Source organism: Zeus faber (assembly GCF_960531495.2).
Source record: "Zeus faber genome assembly, chromosome: 16".
Lineage (NCBI taxonomy): Eukaryota > Metazoa > Chordata > Actinopteri > Zeiformes > Zeidae > Zeus > Zeus faber.
The window spans coordinates 31,328,776-31,343,475 of record NC_137202.1 but is presented as its reverse complement, the minus strand read 5'-3'; the positions used below and the strand labels follow the sequence as shown (position 1 = coordinate 31,343,475).

General features: G+C 47.9%; 1 protein-coding gene across 1 annotated transcript in view; it reads left to right on the top strand.

The window, feature by feature from the left end:
- adgrb3 (adhesion G protein-coupled receptor B3) overlaps positions 1-14,700 on the top strand; it is a gene marked incomplete at its 5' end in the record, with an annotated part of 129,221 nt that overhangs the window by 77,841 nt on the left and 36,680 nt on the right. The window contains 2 exons of the mRNA XM_080016869.1: positions 4,365-4,433; positions 13,122-13,230. Of these exons, the coding sequence (XP_079872995.1) occupies positions 4,365-4,433; positions 13,122-13,230 (178 nt within the window). The remainder of the gene's footprint in view (positions 1-4,364; positions 4,434-13,121; positions 13,231-14,700) is intronic.

Genomic DNA, 14,700 nt, shown 5'->3' with positions numbered 1-14,700 from the left:
GAACTGAACCTATTTTTCAATAGGTTTGCTACTGCGGCCCATCCCCCACAAGTCTCTGCTGCTGGCTGCTCAACAACAACTGCCACTTTATCTCCCCCTACTCCTCCTCCTTACAGACCCCTTGTTTGCTCCTCACCGCCTCAATTCACACCCACCTACTCCACCCCTCCCCTCTGCTCTACATCATGTCCTCCACAACCTGAGGACCCCATCCCTCCCCCAACTATCACCTCTACAGTGTCCTTCATGCCTAACCTGGTGAGAAGACAGTTGACGAGACTCCACTCCGGCAAAGCTGCAGGCCCCGACGGTGTATTTCCCAGGCTGCTTAAAGCCTGTGCCCCCCAGCTGTGTGGAGTACTCAGTCAAGTCTTCAGCCTGAGCCTGCACCTCCAGAGGGTCCCTGTGCTGTGGAAGACGTCCTGCCTCGTTCCTGTACCAAAGACGTCGCGTCCCAGCGGCCCTCAGGACTACAGACCGGTGGCTCTGACGTCCCACATCATGAAGACCTTCGAGAGGCTCCTCCTGGAGCAGCTATGGTCAGGCCTTTCACATCCACTGCAGTTCACCTACCAGCCCCGCCTGGGAGTTGAGGACAGCATCATCTACCTGCTGAACAGAGTCTACACTCATCTGGACAAGCCGGCGAGCACTGTGAGAGTCATGTTCTTTGATTTCTCCAGTGCTTTCAACACCATCCGTCCGGCTCTACTGGGTGAGAAGATGGCTGCGATGCTGGTGGAGGCCCCCATCGTGTCCTGGATTGTTGATTACCTGACGGGCAGACCACAGTATGTACGCCCACAGAACTGTGTGTCTGCAGAGTAGTCAACAACACTGGGGCCCCACAGGAGACTGTCCTCTCTCCATTCCTCTTCATCCTCTTCACCTCAGACTTCAACTATTGCACTGAGTCCTGCCACCTTCAGAAGTTTTCTGATGACTCAGCAATAGTTGGTTGTATTAAAAAGGGTGATGAGAGTGAATACAGGACTGTCGTGGGCAACTTTGTTACCTGGAGTGAGCTGAACCATCTGCAGCTCAATGTGACTAAGACAAAGGAGCTCATAGTGGATCTGAGGAGGGAAAAAACACCCGTGACCCCTGTTTCCATCCAGGGGGTCCCTGTGGACACTGTGGAGGAGTACAAGTACCTGGGGGTGTACTTCAATAACAAGTTGGACTGGTCCAGAAACACCAAGGCAGTCTACAAAAAGGGCCAAAGCCGACTCTATTTCCTACGGAGGCTGAGGTCCTTTAACATCTGCCGGACGATGCTGAGGATGTTCTATGAGTCTGTTGTGGCCAGTACCATCTTCTTGGCTGTCACATGCTGGGGCAGTGGGCTGAGGGTCGCAGACAACAACAGACTAAACAAACTAATCAGGAGGGCCGGTGATGTCGTAGGAGAGGAGCTGGACACCCTGACGATTGTGGCAGAGAGGAGGATGCTGTCCAGGCTTCAGTCCATCTTGGACAATGTCTTACACCCTCTCTGCGACACACTGGCCCAGCAGAGGAGCACCTTCAGCAGAAGACTCCTCTTACCCAGATGCACCACAGAGCGCCACAGGAAATCATTCCTGCCTGTGGTCATCAATCTCTACAACGCCTCCCTCAGAGTCAGACACCCCCTCTCTGTAACCTGACCTCAAAACACGGATATACACTTCTGCACCTTCTTATTTTTGCACATTTTAACTGTACACTTTACACTTTACCATGTGAATATAGATATGTTTAAATATATATTTATATATAAATATGTTTCTTAATAATTATTATATGTTGTATGTAAATATGTTGTATGTAGATTTGGAGTTGTAACAAAAGTAATTTCCCCCTGGGATTATTAAAGTATTTCTGATTCTGTTTCTGATTCTGAATTGCAGCACAAAGACAGGCAGGGATATTTGGTAATGTCTTTTATTGTAGAGCAGACGGAAGACAGGCAGGGGGCAGGCAGGATACCTCATCGGGGACAAGCTGGTTCGATAACGAGGAGTGCAGACAGAAGACAGACGGGGGGGCGGGCAGGATACGTGGTCGGAACGAGACAGAGTCAGTAGCGGGGAATCAGTCTGGAGAACGCTGGAGAGTCTGGTGCAAGCATCGAAGACAATCTGGCAATGGGTGACTGGTGACAGAGGCATATATAGTGGTTAGATTTCAGATCGGGAACAGCTGTGTGTGCAGGTGAATGGAGTTGGATTAATGAGACAGGTAACGAGGGGGAGGGGAAGGTAGATGAAGGCGGAGACCATGACACTTAAAGCAGCCCCCGCAACAGCCAAGTCCAGCCATACCTTCACCAGCCAGCACAGCAGCACAAGACCCCATGCTTCAGATGGGAGAAGGGGGCAGTCTGTTGTCGCCCTTGGGAGAGGAGGCCAGGCGACCATGCTGCTCCGGGAAACCAAGTCCTCTGGAAGGGGACCAGTTGCTTTTTTTTGTACATTTGTTTGTTTAAGGTATGGAAATCCTGTTTCAGAGTCCGGTGTTTTTATTATTTAAGGTATAGGAACCCTGTGTCAGAGTCTGTAGTTTTGGGGTATCGTAACCTGTGTCAGAGTCTGGTTTAAACATTTTTTTTCTTTTTTTTCTCTGCTTGGTGGGCTTCAGCCAAGAATTCTTCCTGGCCTCAGTTTGGTGTCGGGGGTATGTGGTGTGGGGATGGGATGGTTTGAGCAGCCACACCTCACCTGGATCTAGGTGATTGGGTCAGGGTGGCTGCATACCTGTAGTTTGTTGGGTAGTCTAATGAGCAGTAGGCAAAACCCTATCCTCACACACTCAGGATAGGAGCCCTGTCATGACATGTTCTCTCTGCTCCTTGGCTAATTCCACCTAGCCTCCTCTCTCACCAAGTCTGGTGTGCAGCCGTGCTCCTGTATGGTATCAGACGGTAGAAAGGAGAACTGTCTGCTGCAGGGTGGCTGTGTGCCTTCCACAGGCACAGTGTGTGGCACAGTGGCACAGTGCATTGCACTGCTGCGTCACAGCAAGAAGGTCCTGGGTTTGATTCCCGCCTGGGGCGCTGTTGGCACTTTCTGTGTGGAGTTAGCAAGTTCTCCCCGTGCTCACATGGGGTTTCCTCCACCTACTATTCAGTAAGGACCCCCACCAAAAACATGCACACATTATCGTCTGACCAGCGATGGACACTTGGTACCAGGTCTCTGGGCGCGTCGACAAATGCTGCCCACTGCTCCTGGCTGCCCCCCCCCCCCTCCCGGAGGAAGGACAAGCCAGGATGGGAAAAATGCAGAGACCACATTTCACTGGCCACCACCCAAAAAAGCGTGTATGTATGTATATATATATATATATGCATGTGTTGTAGTGTGGTCATGTGACAAATAAAGATTCTTAATCAGGATTGTGGGGGTGGTGTGGTTTGAGCAGTCACATCTGTTTTGGGTCTAGGTAATCGGCCCAGGATCAGTGTGGCTGTACGCCTGTTGCTTGTTAGAGAAATCAATGATCAACAGGTAAAACCCCCATCTCTTCAAACACACAGGAGAGGAGCCCTTGTCATGACATATGTCCTATGGCTTGTTCCACCTAGCCCACTCTCTACAACAAACTGGTAGGTTTTGAACCCTATCGTCTGTGTCTCTGTCGGACAGCCCTGAAGACGCCACTAAGGTGCCGTGTGGCGGGCAGAACTGCTACAAGGATCAATATGATTAAATCAATTAATAGCATCCATATAAACGTGGTGTAGGGGTAGTACAGGTATTCTGATCGAGTTCCGTTCCTAGGACCAGGTCGTTAAGCATATTGGTCGATAAGTGAGGACCCGTGTTATTTCATGTTAAGGGGGCGTGGTGATTGTGAATGCTTGTGTAGTGAATACTGACAGACTGCGGGAATGAGACTGAGACCGGTGATGCGCAATGAGATGCTTGACACTGAGACCCCGCGCACGCTGCGGTATTGTACACAGCGCACAATACACTGGTCAGAAAGCTGGTCGTAAGTCCGAACGGTCGTTAAACAGGTAGGTCGTTAAGTGAGGAGTAACTGTATGGTTTAAGCAGCAACACCTGTCTTGTTCAATGTCATTGGACTCAGTATCAGGGTGGGCGTACGCCTGTTGCTCATCAGAGCAATCAACGAGTAACAAGTAAATCATCCATCCTTACACACACACGGGGAGCCTCTGTCATGACGTGTCGATCTGCTCCGTTTTTTTTCTATCCGTCCGCTCTCTACAATAAACTGTGTTTGCAACATCTCTGCCTGTCTCTGTGTCGAAGTGCTCTGAAAACACCACTTGGTGTCATGGGGCAGGTGAACTACCACAACAATCAATGCGATAGAAGATAGAAGGACCTGACTGGTTTCTCTGTTTCCTGCAGAACTTCTTCCAGATCATCAGCAATCTCCTGGAGGAGGAGAACAGAGAGAAGTGGGAGGACGCCCAGCAGGTAACAATCTTCCCCCTCTCCTCCACCTGCTCCACCTCCTCTACCTTCACCTCGTTCTCCTTTTCTCCACCTCCTCCACCTCTCCTCAGTCAATCTTCCACCTCTCCTCTCCTTTTCTCCTCCACCACTCCATCATTTTCCGCCCAGCAGGTCTGAGGTCTGCGCCACCAGGGTGCAGTTCCTCCTCTGACCACAAGGAAGCAGCACACAGGGCCTCTCAGAGCATCACATCAGCCACATTTCATTGTTTTTAATAAATCCATAAATATCCGCCGTGGTAGATTAATCCTGGGGTAGGATGCATGTTATGAAAATAATAATAATAATAATAATAATAATAATAATAATAATAATGATGATGATGATGATGATGATGATGATGATGATGATGATGATAATAATAATGATAATAATAATAATAATAATTTAATAAAGAAGACAACTGTTTGAATGATGTTTCTGAGCTCACAAGCTTTTAATGATATTATTGACGATATTTTGAATTATTAAATCCTATTAATAAAACTTGTGACTGGTGATTCAGCTCCAATTAGGCATTCTGTGCATTTCCACAGATCAGTCCCGCAAACATATGGCCCGCGGGCTAGATTCTGCCCACAGAACGCTCCCATCTGGCCCACAGGACGATTAATAGAAAATGTTTTAAAAATGACATTTTCGTTAAAATATTCACATTCACATGAAGTGGCAGTTTGACGTGAAGAACAGTAGAACACTGGGACAGGACAGTAGGATGTGTCGGATCAGAATCAGAATTAGAATCAGAAATACTTTAATAATCCCAGGGGGAAAGGACGGGGGAAGTAGGACAGGAGAACAGTAGGACACTGATACAGTGGGACATTAGGACAGTTTTTAAGTGTAGGACACTAGGACAGTAGGAAATAGTGGGCAGTAGGTTGTGTAGGACAGGTGGACAGTAGGATAGAAGGACTGTATGGAAGGGGAACAGTAGGACAGGGGGACAGAAGGACAGTATGATATGGGAACAGTAGGACACAGGGACAGTATGATATTGGAACAGTAGGACAGTAGGACAGCGGGACAATATGATATTGGAACAGTAGGACAGGGGGACAGTATGACAGGAGAGAAGTATGACAGGGGAACAGAAGGACAGGAGGACAGTACGATAGTAGGATGTGTGGAACACAAGGACAGTAGGATGTGTCAGACAAGGGGAAGTAGGACAGGGGGGCAGTTGGACACTGATACAGTGCGACATTAGGACAGTGAGAAGTGTAGGACTCTAGAACAGTAGGACACTGAGATAGTTAGCAGTAGGATGTGTAGGACAAGGGTACAGTAGGATGTGTAGGACAGGTAACAGTAGGACAGGGAGACAGTAGGTCAGAATGACAGGGGAACAGAAGGACAGGGGGACAGTATGACAGGGAGACAATTGGACACTGATACAGTGGGACATTAGGACAGTATGAAGTGTAGGACACTAGAACAGCAGGACACTGAGATAGTAGGCCGCAGAATGTGTAAGACGGGGGGAAGTAGGACAGTGCTGCAGTAGGATGTGTAGGACAGGGAAACAGTAGGACAGGGGGACAGTAGCATAGAAGGACAGTATGGCAGGGGAACAGTAGGACAGAGAGACAGTAGGACAGGGGAACAAAAGGACACATGGACTGTAGGACAGTGGAACAGTAGGACACAGGGACAGTAGGACAGAATGATAAAGGAACAGTAGGACACAGGGACAGTAGGACAGTGTGATAAGGGAACAGGAGGACAATATGACAGGGGAACAGTAGCACAGGGGAACAGTAGGACACAGGGACAGTAGGACAGTATGATATGGGAACAGTAGGACAGGAGAACCGTAGGACAGTATGACAGGTGAACAGTAGGACAGTAGGACAGGGGAACAGTAGGACAGTAGGACAGTATGACAGGGGAACAGTAGGACAGTATGACAGGTGAACAGTATGACAGGGGAACAGTAGGAAAGTATGACAGGTGAACAGTATGACAGGGGAACAGTAGGTCAGGGGGACAGAAGGTCAGGGGGACAGAAGGTCAGGGGGACAGTAGGACAGGGGAACAGTATGACAGGGGAACAGTAGGTCAGGGGAACAGTGGGTCAGGGGGACAGAAGGACAGGGGAACAGTATGACAGGGGAACAGTAGGACAGGGGAACAGTGGGACAGGGGGACAGAAGGACAGCGGGACAGTAGGTCAGGGGAACAGTTGGACAGTATGACAGGAGAGCAGTAGGACAGGGGAACAGTAGGACAGTCTGACAGGGGAACAGTAGGACAGGGGAACAGAAGTACATTATGACAGGGAAACAATAGGACAGTATGATATAGGAACAGTATGGCAGTATGATATGGGAACAGGAGGACAGTAGGACAGGGGAACAGAAGGACAGTATGATATTGGAACAGTAAGACAGTGGCACACTAGGACAGTATGATATGGGAACAGTAGGACAGTAGAACAGTAGGACAGTGTGATATGGGAACAGTAGGACGGTAGAACAGTAGAACATTGGGACATGGGGACAGTAGGACAGTACGATATGGGAACAGTAGGACACGCAGACAGTATGACATGGAAACAGTAGGACAGGGGAACAGTAGGACAGTATGGCAGGGGAACAGTAGGACAGTAGGAGAGGGGAACAGAAGGACAGTATGACAGGGGAACAGTAGGACAGTATGATATAGGAACAGTAGAACAGTGGAACAGTATGGCAGTATGATATGGGAACAGTTAGACAGTGGAACAGTAGGACAGTATGATATGGGAACAGTAGGACAGTGGAACAGTAGGACAGTATGATATGGGAACAGTAGGACAGTGGAACAGTAGGACAGTGTGATATGGGAACAGTAGAACAGTGGAACAGTATGGCAGTATGATATGGGAACAGTTAGACAGTGGAACAGTAGGACAGTATGATATGGGAACAGTAGGACAGTGAAACAGTAGGACACGGAGACAGTATGACAGGGGAACAGTAGGACAGAGAAACAGTAGGACAGTATGACATGGGTACAGTATGACAGTAGGGCAGGGGAACAGAAGGACAATATAACAGGGGAACAGTAGGACAGGGGAACAGTGGGCCAGGGGGACAGAAGGAAAGGGGGACAGTAGGTCAGGGGAACAGTAGGACAGTATGTCAGGGGAGCAGTAGGACAGGGGAAAAGAAGGACAGTATGACAGAGGAAAAGTAGGACAGTATGATATAGGAACAGTAGGACAGTGGAACAGTATGGCAGTATGATATGGGAACAGTAGGACAGTATGACAGGGGAACAGGAGGACAGTATGACAGGGGAACAGAAGGACAGGGAATTAGTAGGACAGTATGACAGGGGATTAGTAGGACAGTATGACAGGGGAACAGTAGGACAGTATGACAGGGGAACAGAAGGACAGGGAATTAGTAGGACAGTATGACAGGGGATTAGTAGGACAGTATGACAGGGGAACAGTAGGACAGTATGACATGGGAACAGTAGGACAGTAGAACAGTAGGACATGGGGACAGTACGATATGGGAACAGTAGGACAGTAGAACAGTAGGACATGGGGAACAGAAGGACAGTGTGATATGGGGACAGTAGGACAGTAGAACAGTAGGACATGGGGACAGTAGGACAGTAAGATATGGGAACAGTGGGACAGTGAAACAGTAGGACATGGAGACAGTATGATATGAGAACAGTAGGAGAGTATGACAGGGGAACAGTAGGACAGTATGACAGGGGAACAGTGGGAAAGTAGGACAGAGAAACAGTAGGACAGTTTGACAGGGGTACAGTAGTACAGTAGGGCAGGGGAACAGAAGGACAATATCACAGGGGAACAGTAGGACAGGGGAACAGTGGGTCAGGGGGACAGAAGGACAGTGGGACAGTAGGACAGGGGAACAGTAGGGCAGTATGACAGGGGAACAGTATGACAGTAGGACAGGGGAACAGTAGGACAGTCTGACAGGGGAACAGAAGGACAGGGAATTAGTAGGACAGTGTGACAGGGGATTAGTAGGACAGTCTGACAGGGGAACAGAAGGACAGGGAATTAGTAGGACAGTGTGACAGGGGATTAGTAGGACAGTATGACAGGGGAACAGTAGGACGGTATGACAGGGGAACGGTAGGATGGTATGACAGGGGAACAGTAGGACAGGGGGACAGTATGAAAGGGGATTAGGAGGACAGTATGATATGGGAACAGTAGGACAGTATGATATGGTAACAGTAGGACAGTGAAACAGTAGGACATGGAGACAGTATGATATGAGAACAGTAGGACAGGGGAACAGTAGGACAGTATGACAGGGGAACAGTAGGACAGGGGAACAGTGGGTCAGGGGGACCGAAGGTCAGGGGGGCAGTAGGACAGGGGAACAGTAGGACAGTATGACAGGGGAACAGTATGACAGGTGAACAGTATGACAGGGGAACAGTATGACAGGGGAACAGTAGGACAGGGGAACAGTGGGTCAGGGGGACAGAAGGGCAATATAAAAGGGGAACAGTAGGACAGGGGAACAGTGGGACAGGGGGACAGAAGGACAGGGGGACAGTAGGTCAGGGGAACAGTAGGACAGTATGGCAGGGGAGCAGTAGGACAGTGGAACAGTATGGCAGTATGATATGGGAACAGTAGGACAGTAGAACAGCAGGACATGGGGACAGTAGGACAGTACGATATGGGAACAGTAGGACAGTACGATATGGGAAAAGTAGGACATGGGGACAGTAGGACAGTACGATATGGGAACAGTATGGTAGTATGATATAGGAATAGTAGGACAGTAGAACAGTAGGACATGGGGACAGTAGTACAGCATGATATGGGAACAGTAAGACAGTATGATATGGGAACAGTAGGACAGGGGAACAGTGGGTCAGGGGGACAGAAGGACAGTGGGACAGTAGGACAGGGGAACAGTATGACAGTAGGACAGGGGAACAGAAGGACAGTATGACAGGGGAACAGTACGGCAGGGGAACAGTAGGACAGTATGACAGGGGAACAGAAGGACAGGGAATTAGTAGGACAGTATGACAGGGGATTAGTAGGACAGTATGACAGGGGAACAGTAGGACGGTATGACAGGGGAACGGTAGGACGGTATGACAGGGGAACAGAAGGACTTGAGGACAGTATGAAAGGGGAACAGAAGGACAGTATGATATGGTAACAGTAGGACAGTGAAACAGTAGGACACAGAGACAGTATGATATGAGAACAGTAGGACAGGGGAACAGTAGGACAGTATGACAGGGGAACAGTAGGACAGGGGAACAGTGGGTCAGGGGGACAGAAGGTCAGGGGGACAGTAGGACAGGGGAACAGTAGGACAGTATGACAGGGGAACAGTTGGACAGTAGGACAGTATGACAGGTGAACAGTATGACAGGGGAACAGTATGACAGGGGAACAGTAGGACAGGGTAACAGTGGGTCAGGGGGACAGAAGGACAGGGGAACAGTATGACAGGGGAACAGTGGGACAGGGGAACAGTGGGTCAGGGGGACAGAAGGACAGGGGAACAGTATGACAGGGGAACAATAGGACAGGGGAACAGAAGGACAATATAAAAGGGGAACAGTAGGACAGGGGAACAGTGGGACAGGGGGACAGAAGGACAGTATGACAGGGGAACAGTACGGCGGGGGAACAGTAGGACAGTATGACAGGGGAACAGAAGGACAGGGAATTAGTAGGACAGTATGACAGGGGATTAGTAGGACAGTATGACAGGGGAACAGTAGGACGGTATGACAGGGGAACGGTAGGACGGTATGACAGGGGAACAGTAGGACTTGAGGACAGTATGAAACGGGGAACAGAAGGACAGTATGATATGGTAACAGTAGGACAGTGAAACAGTAGGACACAGAGACAGTATGATATGAGAACAGTAGGACAGGGGAACAGTAGGACAGTATAACAGGGGAACAGTAGGACAGGGGAACAGTGGGTCAGGGGGACAGAAGGTCAGGGGGACAGTAGGACAGTGGAACAGCATGGCAGTATGATATGGGGATAGTAGGACAGTAGGACAGGGGAACAGAAGGACAGTATGACAGGGGAACAGTTGGACAGTATGATATAGGAACAGTAGGACAGGTGAACAGTATGGCAGTATGATATGGGAACAGTATGACAGTAGAACAGTAGGACATGGGGACAGTAGGACAGTACAATATGGGAACAGTAGGACAGTACGATATGGGAACAGTAGGACATGGGGACAGTAGGACAGTATGATATGGGAACAGTAGGACAGTATGACAGGGGAACAGTGGGTAAGGGGCCAGAAGAACAGGGGGACAGTAGGACAGGGGAACAGTAGGCGTGTATGACAGGGGAACAGTAGGACAGTAGGTCAGGGGGACAGAAGGACAGTATGACAGGGGACAGTATGACAGGGGAACAGTGGGACAGGGGGACAGTAGGACAGTGGAACAGTAGGACAGTATGACAGGGGAACAGTTGGACAGTATGATATAGGAACAGTAGGACAGGTGAACAGTATGGCAGTATGATATGGGAACAGTATGACAGTAGAACAGTAGGACATGGGGACAGTAGGACAGTACGATATGGGAACAGTAGGACAGTACGATATGGGAACAGTAGGACATGGGGACAGTAGGACAGTATGATATGGGAACAGTAGGACAGTATGACAGGGGAACAGTGGGTAAGGGGCCAGAAGAACAGGGGGACAGTAGGACAGGGGAACAGTAGGCGTGTATGACAGGGGAACAGTAGGACAGTAGGTCAGGGGGACAGAAGGACAGTATGACAGGGGACAGTATGACAGGGGAACAGTGGGACAGGGGGACAGTAGGACAGTGGAACAGTAGGACAGTATGACAGGGGTACAGTAGGACAGTAGGGCAGGGGAACAGAAGAACAATATAACAGGGGAACAGTAGGACAGGGGAATAGTGGGAAAGGGGGACAGGGGGACAGTAGGAAAGGGGAACAGTAGGACCGTATGACAGAGGAGCAGTAGGACAGGGGAACAGTAGGACAGCATGACAGGGGAACAGTAGGACAGTAGGATAGGGGAACAGAAGGACAGAATGACAGGGGAACAGTTGGACAGTATGTACTAATCCCGCTACAGATGTATGACAGTACTGTCATACTGTTTCTTTCTTCTGTTTCTTCTGTTCCCCTGTCATACTATCCTACTGTCCTACTGGTCCCCTGTCATACTGTCCTACTGTTCCCCTTTCCTACTGTCCCCCTGATCCACTGTTCCCCTGTCCTACTGTTCCCCTGTCATACCGTCCTACTAATCCCCTGTCATACTGTCCTACTAATTCCCTATCCTTCTGTTCCCCTGTCCTACTGTCATACTGTTCCCCTGTCATACTGTTGTTCTGTTGTCTCTGTGATGGAGAGGAAGGTCCGTGTGGGCCGTGGGTGGAGTCTCTCTGGTCCGGTTCAGTTTTTGCTCTCCGCCGCAGCATCTCTGTTTCCATGACAACGCATGGAAGACTTCACCTCTGAAAGCTCCACTGCAGCGCTGTCTGCTCATCTGCCCGTTGCCATGGAGACGCAGCAGAATGAGCAGGACTGCAACGTGCGTCAGACACGCCGGAAGGGAGGGATGGAAGGATGGAGTGACAGAGGGAGGGAGGGATGGAGCGATAGAGGGATGGTGGGAGGGATAGATGGAGTGATGGAGCAATAGAGAGAGGGAGGGATGGAGCGATAGAGGGATGGAGTGATGGAGCAATCGAGCGAGGGAGGGATGGAGGGAGGGATGAGAGACGGAGGATGGAACAAATAGAGCAGAAGCGATGGAGCGATGAGAGAGGGAGGGATAGAGCGATAGAGTGATAGAGAGAGGGAGGGACGGAGAGATGGAGGGATGGAGCGATAGAGAGAGGGAGGAATGGAGCAATAGATAGAGGGAGGGACAGAGAGATGGAGGGATGGAGTGATAGAGAGAGGAAGGGAGGGAGGGATTGATGATGGAGGGATTGATGGAAGGGTTGATGAGTAAAGGAGCGATGGAGCAATGGAGGGGGAGATAGAGTGATGGAGGGTCTTTTGGGTGGAGGGATTGGGTGATGGATGGAAGGTTGGGGTGATGGAGGAATTGAAGGAGGGATGGAGGAAGGTATGAATGGAGGGAGAGATGGTGGGAGGTATAAATGGATGGAGGAATAGATGGATGGATAGGGGATGGAAGGAAGTATGGATGAGGGATGGGGGGATGGAGGGATAGATGGATGGGGATAGGGGGATGAAGGGAGGGATGGAGGGAGGAATGGATGCAAGGATGAGGGAGTGATGAAGGGAGGTATTGATGGGGGATGGAGGCAGGGAGGTATGGATGTAGGGATGGAGGGAGGGATGGATGGAGGGATGAGGGAGTGATGAAGGGAGGGATGGTCTCTTCTGTCTCTCACTCGGTGTCAGAAGGCATCAGCGCTTCACACACACACACACACACGCACAAACACACACACACACACACACACACACACTCACTGCCGTGCACTGTGAGTCGCCCCACCCAACAGTTTAGTTTCAGTGTCTCTCTGCCCCCAAAACCCTCTAACCGTGGCAATCTATAACTGTGGTAACCTGTAAACGTGGTAACCTGTAACTTTGGTAACCTGTGGTAACCTGTAACCCTGGCGACGGGCTGTGCTCCTCAGATCTATCCGGGCGCAGTGGAGCTGATGCAGGTCATCGAGGACTTCATCCACATCGTGGGTTTGGGGATGAAGGACTTCCACAACGCCTACCTGATGACCGGGAACCTGGGTGGGTGTGTGTGTGTATGTGTGTGTTTGTGTGTGTGTGTTTGTGTGTGTGTGTGTGTGTGTGTGTGTGTGCGCGTGTGCGTGTGTGTGTGTGCGTGTGCCCCGTCCAGCCGTGAGCCCCGAGCGCCATCCACGTAGCACGGATGTCAACCCCCCCACGCCGGCAGGGGGCCACATATAAGGGCACTCGACCACCGCGACCAGTGCCAGATAAACCTTTAAACTATGGATATTCAGCTCAGCTTATTAAACTTTGTATTAAGCTTTGTATTAAACTTTGTATTAAACTTCTTATTAAACTTTGTATTCAACTTTATATTAAACTTCTTATTAAACTTCATATTAAACTTCATATTAAACTTATTAAACTTCATATTAAACTTCTTATTAAACTTATTAAACTTTATATTAAACTTCATATTAAGTTTATTAAACTTTATAGTAAACTTCTTATTAAACTTCATATCAAACTTCATATTAAACTTCATATTGAACTTTGTATTCAACTTCATATTAAACTTATTAAACTTTATATCAAACTTATTAAACTTTGTATTGAACTTCTTATTAAACTTCTTATTAAACATTGTATTAATCTTCGTATTAAACTTTGTATGAAACTTCTTATGAAACTTCATATTAAACTTCTTATTAAGCTTCATAATAAACTAATAAAACTTCATATTAAACTTTGTATTAAACTTCTCATTAAACTTCTTATTAAACATTGTATTAATCTTTGGATTAAAAGCCGCTTCTTTTGTCTCCGTTAGTCTAAGAAAATACTAGTTTGCTGTGGGAGGATGTATTATTATTATTATTATTATTATTATTATTATTATTATTATTATTATTATTATCTGTCCCCCTATTATTAATAATAATAATAGTACTCATGATGATAATATTAATATTCATCAACATTTTTGTAGTAATGATGCTACTACTACTACTACTACAAAAGAATAATAATAATAATAATAATAATAATTATTATTATTATTATTATTATTGTTATTATTATTATTATTATTATTATTATTATTATTATCATAATCATCATAATCATCATCATAATTGTCAATATTAATAATCAACATGAATTGTAATTTCCACGTGTTTCATTAGATATTCCACACATTCTCTTTCCCCAGTTTAGCCCTGGTTTACCCGAAGGATTATGAACCCCGTCACAGAACTCCCATGATGCTTTGTGTTTTCTTCCATTGTTTTTCTGCTTCTGCAGCATCACCACCAGGGGGAGCATGACTGGAGCGGCATGAATGAGTCAGATCAGAGCAGATTGAAGCAAATGGAAATTAGCTTTAGATTGGTGTCCAAACACTACTAATCTCTCAGCGTCACATCAATCATTCAAGAATATGTCCAATATCAGTTCCAGTGTGTGTTCACTGGATGTATTTCTACAATTTTAATTTCTATTTGTCTATATTTCTATATTTCTTTATTT